At 38.3% G+C, this 9052-nt stretch overlaps 1 protein-coding gene across 3 annotated transcripts; it reads left to right on the forward strand.

Moving 5' to 3' along the window:
- The first annotated feature begins 219 nt into the window (after window positions 1-219).
- On the forward strand, window positions 220-5741 carry foxr1 (forkhead box R1). Of its 3 annotated transcripts, XM_077518239.1 has the most exons (9): window positions 220-320; window positions 756-884; window positions 1181-1273; window positions 1589-1797; window positions 1966-2028; window positions 2097-2224; window positions 2901-3165; window positions 3249-3292; window positions 5179-5741. In XM_077518239.1, exons 2-8 carry the CDS (start codon window positions 764-766, stop codon window positions 3252-3254), a joined length of 885 nt encoding a protein of 294 aa, XP_077374365.1. In that variant the 5' UTR covers window positions 220-320; window positions 756-763; the 3' UTR covers window positions 3255-3292; window positions 5179-5741. The 3 variants fall into 3 exon arrangements, with proteins under 3 accessions (XP_077374365.1, XP_077374367.1, XP_077374366.1); XM_077518240.1 differs by lacking the exon at window positions 220-320 and having other exon boundaries at window positions 427-884; window positions 2901-3133; XM_077518241.1 differs by lacking the exons at window positions 220-320; window positions 3249-3292 and having other exon boundaries at window positions 425-884; window positions 2901-3133.
- Window positions 5742-9052: the final 3311 nt, after the last annotated feature.

Raw genomic sequence — 9052 nt, forward strand, 5'->3', positions numbered from 1 at the left:
GATGAGTAAGAGGATCTCTCCAGTTAAAAATAAAAAATAAAATGTTACAGAAAATGTTTACTGAAAGTGAACGTTTTTGTTTTATGCTTCTAGCTACACTAGGCAGCACAATTGAAATGGAAGCACATCTGCCTGTTCGGTCCTCTTTTCAAAAAGTACGTCAACCTTGGTGGGACTCTTCCTCGTTCCTCAAGAGGTTCTGGTTCACACAAGGGCTAGTTCATCCCTTTTGGTCGCGCCCCCTAGTGGTGCCGCACTTGCGTTGTGTGGCGACAACTTGCATCGTATTTTTCGCAAGTGCACTTTTGTTGTTGTGGTTTGTAAGTTTGCTCCCAATTCGTGTGTGCTTTTCTTTGTCGTTATTTTACGTGTTTGCATTTTTGAGGGGTTTGCATTTATGTGTAATTTTTCTGTTTGCATTCAACATTCCTGTTTGTAGCGTTTGGTCGTAGTAGCATTTCTTGCAACAGGCGCAAGCACCCCCCAGCGGTCAAGAAAATGGATGGATGGATTTTGTTTCCTAGAAGTTTAATTTTGAGTGGTTTTCATTCGAATTTATTATGTGTCGTTTGTTCGTGAGTATATGTTTGCAGCGCGTTTGACCCTGTCGGCCACCGTATTGGGTACTTCAGGTGGCTAAACACGTTCTTAGTTTAATTAAGTTCAACGAGCTCCAGCTGCAGCGCCGTGCATTCGCCTCAATGTTTGTCAGAATCTAAAGTGTCCAAAAGCAGAAGAAAATCTTTCTTTTCAAGGTCTTGAGATGACTTTAAAGCTCCAAACCCAAGCCTGCCTTTCTGAGCTGCACTGCTCAGTAGGTTTGACAGATTGGGAAATGGACAAGGAGCTGAAACTGCTAACAACTACTGACCAGTTTGACGATGGTGAATATTTGAACTCCTCTTTGGTTTAAACTGATCACAAACCTTTCCTCACCCGCAGAATGAATGAAATCTAACATGCACTTGCTCTCTAAAATGGTGTTATGTGCACAACTTTTAAGTTAACTTTTAACTCATTGCCTATTGCAAAATATGGATAACCCCCAATTCTCGGTTTAAATTTGGGTTAAATTGCAATGTAAACTACATTGGCTCATGGCTTTTAAAAAAAAAAAAAGGGAGGGGGGGCAATCTGTCTGGTATTTTTATTTTATTTCTTTACTTACTTTCCTATCAAGACAATAACCTTGGTGATCAATATGTGGCACAGAGGCCATTGGCAAGAGCCTCCAGAAGAAAAGATGAGTTCATTTGGTATGACAAAACATCAGGTGAGTTAAACATTTTATTCTTAATTAGTAAAAGTTAATTTTTGAGGTGGCGTTCTTATTTATTTAATTATTTTTTTTAATGTAATCATTTTTATTTTATTTTTTGCTGGCACATTTAAGCAACAAATGCATAATAAAAAAGGACTGCTTCACCCAACACACAGTCCACCAGGGGTCACTAACTCCAGTCCTGAAGGGCCCCTATCTTGTATGTTTTAGATATTTCTCTCCTCCAATGCACCTGATTCAAATGATCAGGTCATCAGTAAGCTCTGCACAAGCCTGATAATGATACTGTCCATTTTCTTTTGTCAGACACCTTTGTGAAGCCAAACCCATGGCTCCTCGTTAATCCTAACATTGCCTGTCCGATCTATGGAGAATCTGCGGTGAGTCGGCAGGATCTCCAAGACCTTGTAGAGGAGACCCCAAATCAACTGACTCCATCTTCACAAGTCACAAAACAGCACTTATGTCCCCAGGAGGGGAGAATGGATGTTCCTTCCTCATCCACTGACTGCACGGTACAGTATATAACTGATTTGATTGATTTATAGAGTTTTTAATGCATGAATTGTCCAGTGTGTCACATCTAAGTATATCTCTATATAAACATTCCAAAGTATTTAGTTGCCAATGATCAGACCACAAACTGAATCAAAATATTCTGCTTTTTTTCCCATGACACAAAGAATGAAGGCGCTTCTTGCCCAACAACTCGCCGCAGACGCAGGGGGAGAACTCCAAAAATATGGGTGAGGCGACGTGGTACTAGCACACATCATAGCCTCTGTGCAAAATGTATCTGCTTCTGTGCTTCCAGGACAACAGAACCTTGAAGCCAGGATGTTGGCCTCGTCCACCAGTAAATTATTGCATGCTCATTGCTATGGCACTGAAAAGCAGCCACAATGGGAGCCTCAAAGTGCAGCAGATTTACAACTTCACCAGGTCAGAAAATGGCTACCCTATGTGGCGAAGCAGGTACAAGATGAAAGAATTCAGTTCGAAAGATGGGGAAATACATTTTGAGCAGTGTTGTTCCAATACGTTTTTTTTTGGATACCGATACCGATACCCAGCTTTGCAGTATCGGCCGATACCGATACTTAAGTTTTTTTTTTTTCTCAACATGAAAAAGCTGTCCTGCCTTTGGTTCAGAGCATTTAAGGGCCAATAGGATATCTTAGATCGGCATGCAGTGAACATGTCATATATCAGTGAATGTTGTGCACGAGCAAGACACAAGATGCTGCATCCAAAATCCTATATTAGCATTGGAATTAATGGTATCGGCACGTTACTTGTGAGTAGTCACCGATACCACTGTTTTTATGCAGTATCGGCACCTCTGCCGATACCAGTATCGGAACAACACTAATTTTGAGACACTTTAATATCGTGTGATCCAAGAAAGGTATGCAGCATCAGGAAGGAAAGAATCTCAGAATTTGATTACTGCAAAGGATTTAAAAAAAAAAAAAAAAAAAAGTATTTTCAACTGTCAAAATCCCGCCACATTTTCTTAAGTGCGCACAGAATGACAATTGTGTCAATATCAAACTTTGATTTTTGAAATATACATTCCACTGCAGCCTGATCCACACTGCTTTCTGTCCTCCCCCAGAGAGCACTTCCCTTTCTTTCAGACTGCCCCCGACGGCTGGAAGAACACAATTCGACACAACCTGTGCTTCAACAGCAGCTTCCGCAAAACCTGCAACCAGATGTGCAAAGACGGTAAAAGGAAGTCGTGCTCCTGGAACCTGACTCTTGACGGCCAGCGCCGACTGAAGGATGAGATCTGCACATTGACAGTGGAATCTTTCAAGATGTTGCAGAGGAGCATGTCCTGTCCAGGTGAATCTGATCAGATTGCACAAGTTGGATTGGTGAGAACAATTAATGGCACTGCAACACAACTTTGACAAAGTGAAGATGTGATTAGCATTTTTTTTTTTCCTTCCCATTGCAGACATAATTGCAAAACTGCTTGGAAAGTGATTGTAATTATGAAAGGTAAGATTAAATGGATTCAAAATCAGTATTTTACCCTTTTCTATATTCATTTAACTTTTGTTAGTTTCTTTCATTTAAAGTTGCACGCGTAATTTATATAAAATTGACTTGAGGAATAAAGTTCATATTTTCTCCACAACTAATTTGATAACTTCATTATTTTTCATGAATAATTAATACATTTTAAAACATAGGTGTCAAACTGCAGTCCTGCAGGTTTTGGAGGTTTCCCATTTTCAACACAGCTGATTCATATTTAAGCTCATCAGCAAGCTCTGCAGGAGCCTGATAATTATCCTGATCATTGAATCAGATGCGAACCTTGAAAACATGCAGGACTCTGGCCCTCGAGGACCTGATCTTGACACGTGTTTTAAAACCTAATTTTGTCACTTGCTGTTGACTGAAGATGACATAACCCGTGCTCAGGAAACTGGTAATGACCAATTATGGCTGAGTTTGCTAGCCAAGAACTGGTGAGCCATGATTGGTCTTTACTAGAGGTTTCAGGTGATTTATTTATTTATTTTGAAATCTTAATCAGATGACTTGAATAGTTAACTAGCAGTCTGCAATTTTATAGCTGTTCTAAATGTACAATAAAATGTTTTCATACTCTTTAACAAAAGTGGACAACGTCAAATAGAAATATGGCTTCATCTTTTTGCCATTGGCAGTCATGTCATAATTCACAAAATTGAGTTAAAATTAAAAAGATGAACTCTACGGTAAAATGCACAACAAGACAAATGAAGAAGAAATGGGAAGAAGCTGGAGTCGATGTATGTGGCAGAACTGTGCAAAATCGCTGAAACGAAATGGGATTTACATACAGGAAAGCTAAAAGGAAACCATCATTGACGCTTAAACCAAAAAAAAAGAAGATAGCAATGGGCTAAGGAGAGGCAATCATGGACTGTGATGACTGGATGAAATCAATCTGCATTGGACAAGGTGATGATGCTGGAACTTTTGTTTGGTGCCGTTCCAGTGAGATTTACAAAGAGGACTGCCTAAATAAAACATCCAAATTCCCACAGTCCTTGATGATATGGGGCTGCATGTCAGGCAAAGGCACTGAGGAGTGGCTGTGGTTAAATCTTCAATAAATGCACAAGTTTACATTGACATTTTGGACAGCTTTCTTATCCCTTCAATTGAAAAAATGTTGGGGAAGATGAAATAATTTTCCAAGATGACACAGAGCAAAAACTGTGGAAGCATTCCTTAAAGAAAGACGCATCCAGTCAATGTCATGGCCTGCAAATAGCCCAGATCTCAACCCAATTGAAAACCTGTGGTGGAAATTGGAAAAAAATGGTCCACAGCAAGGCTCCGACCTGCAAAGATGATCTCGCGACTGCAATCAAAGAGAGATGGCAGCAGATTGATGAATACTGTTTGTCACTCATCAAGTCCATGCCTCAGAGACTGCAAGCTGTCATAAAAGCCAGAGGTGGTGCAACTAAAATACTAGTAATGTTTTGACCCCCCCCGTCTGTTTTTCATGAGTCCATATTTTTTTTCTCCTCAGAATGGAGTGATTCCATATTTATTTCCCTGCACTTGCTCTATAAAACTAACATTTACTGACCAGCACAATGTTTTTTTTTTTTTCTTCATTTCTTTTAGTTTTTCTGAAAGCCAAGATGTTGCACTTTGGAATGACCTTACGACTGTTTCATGCTTGTTTTTTTTTTTTTTGTTTGTTTGTTTTTTTTAAATCTGAGTTTGACCCACAGAGTAAAATGTCTGAGTGCTCGTCCAAGACTAGTGATTCCATACTTTTGTACACCTTGCTTTGCTAGGTTGTTAACAGAGTGATTGTAAATGTATCTGCAAATGCATGCCAATCTATACATCTCCTCTTTCTTCCCCTCTCGCAGAGCAACACAGAAAGCAGGCGTAGCACACTTGTGACGCAGATGGAAAACGTGGGCGACACGACTGATTCAGCTCCTGGAAAGCACACGAAGGATTCGATTGGCAGTTTTTGTACTATCAAGGTCTTGTGTGTTGACGGCCAGGTTTAAGTTCTTGAGGTGTTTTGGCACAAGTTCCACATGCAGCCATTTTTGTTATGACGTAATTAGTTTATTATTGGTTACAATGAGGAGCACAAGTGCTGAAAAGGGATCACAACTCTTATTGTAATGTGTTCTGCAGATGTGTAAATTTGTTGGTCATAACTCTGCCCAGTGCATTGTCTTACTTTAGCCTCTAGGTAGCACTGTTTACCCCCCCCCCCCAAAATTCTTGTGGCTTGAGAGTTAAAACATTACTGCAACATAACTGAGAAATGGTTGGCAAATGTGTTGACTACAAAATGTATGTATTCATTCATGTTGAAACAAATATGCTGGTTGCATAGCTGACGGAGAAGAGCTGGAGATAACAAATTGTTAATGTAATGTCTTTTTCAGGGATTAAATTAATCCTGGAAAACGGATTGAAGCATCTTCATTTGTGCCCTGTCTGGTTGTGTGATCCTTTGGATCTCTATTTTGATGCTTATTGCCATGGACGTTTCTATGCTGCCGTCCTGATCTCTTTTTCATCACATTAGTCAGGTGTTTGAAAGGCTGTGGATTACGCGTGCCCCCCTTATTATAGTTGTCTAATTTTGTTTTTAAATGTACATTTAAAGGGAAAGTCAAATTTCTTTGTTCTGTACCCTCCCACAAGTCAAAGCACAGCCTTCTGATTAATATGGCATTTTTGGAATATTAATTAAGCAGTAAAATCCACCTGTCTTCATGTCTGTGCTGTCGTCCCTGTAAAGGGAAAATTAATCCATCAAATTTTCGGTCTTATGAATTTGACACAGAAAACAGGCACCTCAGTGGGGTCACATTTATAGTTTTCATAATCAATGAATGCCTTTTGGGATTCCTGGATATTGTAAGCCATGCCAACATTTTATATTCGCTGTTTTGGTAGAATTGGTCCACCAGTAAAACTTTGTAGTCAGTGTCACCTGTTCTCATTCTAACTGGGTCACCAGACCTAGCAAAAATAAATAAATTCTAATATATTTGCGTTGTATGTAGCAATTTTAGTGGGAGATCACAACATATATTGTGGGCTGGACCGATAAAATCGTGATTTATAACTATGGCCCTAATTTAGATTATTTTTTTTTTATTGATTGAAATGAATGGCAATAGATATGTTGTATAGAACAGATAAAATGATCTATAAATAAATGCAATGGAAAAACAAATATCCATTGTCAGTAAAAAGTCCCAATCAAAATATATTGTATAACTTCTTTTCAAGGAATACAGTGAAGCACATAGAATTAAGCTCATTACAACAGTGCAATATTTAGGGATACCAACCATTTAATCAGAGTTTTAGCAATACAAGTTTATCATAAGTGCCATATAAATCTGATACATTATTATATTGTAGTATAATTCAGTGTAGTATCTCATTTGGGCATTGGATGGCGTGTATGTAATGGCAGAAGAAGAAAAACGCAAAGAAGAAATGCCAAACGCTGAAGTACTAAGCGCTAACTGCTGAGCTGTAAATAAAGTACATTTAAAAGAAATACCAGACTGATTGCTTCAAATTCAACACGGACCACAGCCAAATGTCTGGTACAAGCCCAGGGCAGCAACCCTCGCCCGTTGTAAATCTCTTTAGGGCGATCAAAGCATTTTACCTGTGCTGAGCAGCCGCCATAATCCACATAAACTGAAAGTTCCTTAGTGTTGCTTTAATGTTATGTATGGTACCATGTGTTTTGTTTGTGTATTTTTGTTTTATTTTTAAATGGGTGTCTTCCTGTTGTACCAGTGGGTGTGATGGCTTCATCCGGCATTCTCAAAACACACAGTAATGAGGATAAATACCAGTTGAAAATGAATGAATCAACATTTGTTTGTTTATTTATTTATTGGTTTATCTATTATGGTATTGTCAGTTTGTTCCTTTGCCTTATACAACATTTGGAGGATGCATACTGGATTCAGTATTTTGGGGTTAGATTTCATTATGTCATTCATTCTGAATATATTTCTTTGTTTTCATCTGTTCTCTCATGCACCTTTCCTCTTCATGACATCATTTTTATGGCACAGCTGGCAACGTTTACTTGACTGAGTGGGACAAATGTTGGCTTAAAACCCAGACTGATCATAAATTGTATCATAAACTTGTTAAACAGTAACAGATGATAAAATGTTGGCTGATTGGCAGTTTGAAGAAACGCTTAACTGTTTAGGGAACCCTCAACATGCCAATAAAGAACAAATGCAGAAGGAAAACTATTAGTATTCTTTTTTTTTGCCTTTGTCTGTACGTTTTAGCACCTCCTACCAGAGATTGAGAATCCTTTTTTCATGAGTAGTTTAGACTCCATCTAGTTTGACATTCACTTATGTGTGAGAAGTGGCATACCAACTGCATGGCTGATCTGTTGTCATCTTTCATTGCATTTTCTAGAATAATCGATTTATAATAAAACACTATATATTGCTATATATTGCTATATGTGCTTATTTAGCATATAGTTTGTTTTTGGACCTTGCTAATTTTTGTTATGTTTTCCAAGTACCTTGTGTGTTTTTTTTATTTTTTATTTTATTTTTTTATTGTTTGATTTAAAACCCCCTTTTTTACCTGCATCCCTGACTTGCCTTGTTTTTGTTGCCCCCTGCATTTGGGTCCTGCCTCCTACACACCACCCCATCTTCACAGACGTTAATCTATTTTGTAATATTTTATGTTAACGTTTGCTCAATGATGATGGTAAATTTACAAGATCAATAATAAACCATTTCTCTGACTGTAAAAACAAAAAAAAACTCGAGAACATGGATAATTTTGTCCTTGTTTTATTAGTTGTAAAATCCAATGTGACATCTTACCCCATATAGTGTGTGACAACTTACCCATTGGTGGGGCAACATGTCACATGTTCACTCCCTTTATTTGATGGCTTATAACTCGGCACTGACACAACGTATGAAAATTACATGAATACAGAAAATATACCTAAGACTTTGGTCTTTCATATGGTATACATTTTGTTTATATATGATGTATTGATTCCAAGAAATATATAAAAGTATAAAAAAAGAGTGATACAACTCACCCGTCTCCCCTACATATTTACTGTAACAGTCAGTAACCTGCTTGACTAGTGATATTCCGTAATAATATAACTCACCACCCCTTCACACCAAACATCCCGAAAACTGTTTATTTTTAGAGGAGATCTTATTTGTTCTTATCTTGTAGTTGGATACTCTTATACTCAAGCTTGTGTAATTAATATACCACATATTAACAAAAACAGCAGAATATTATTCAAGCAAGTATTTGTGTTACTGTATGAAGTTTTGGCGCAACAACAAGTGGTGGATTTGACACATTGGCTGTCGGGGATGGTGCTTGTCCTCGGGCAGGTTCAGATTGAGCTGTTCCAACTGTCAGATTGTTGTTGTGGGGGTGTTGCTGTGGCAACTGTTTAGTGGAATGAATTTGAGTGTTTCAAGTTCCTCTGGGATTTCGGGAGGCGAGCAAGCAAGCAAGCAAAAGAACTGATGTTTGAGTGTAAATCAGTGTTGGCTGGAACTGCCTGGGTGACCTAATACACATCTGGGTGTGCTGGAGAAATACTCCACTTCTGTCTGATTCCGGCTGCTGGAGAAAACAAGATCAGAGGGATACATATTCAACATTGGTTTATTCTACTTGACCCAGGAACAGTGTTTAAAGTATTGATTGATAAAAAAAAACATTATTAGT

This window comes from Festucalex cinctus, chromosome 4, assembly GCF_051991245.1.
Source record: "Festucalex cinctus isolate MCC-2025b chromosome 4, RoL_Fcin_1.0, whole genome shotgun sequence".
NCBI lineage: Eukaryota > Metazoa > Chordata > Actinopteri > Syngnathiformes > Syngnathidae > Festucalex > Festucalex cinctus.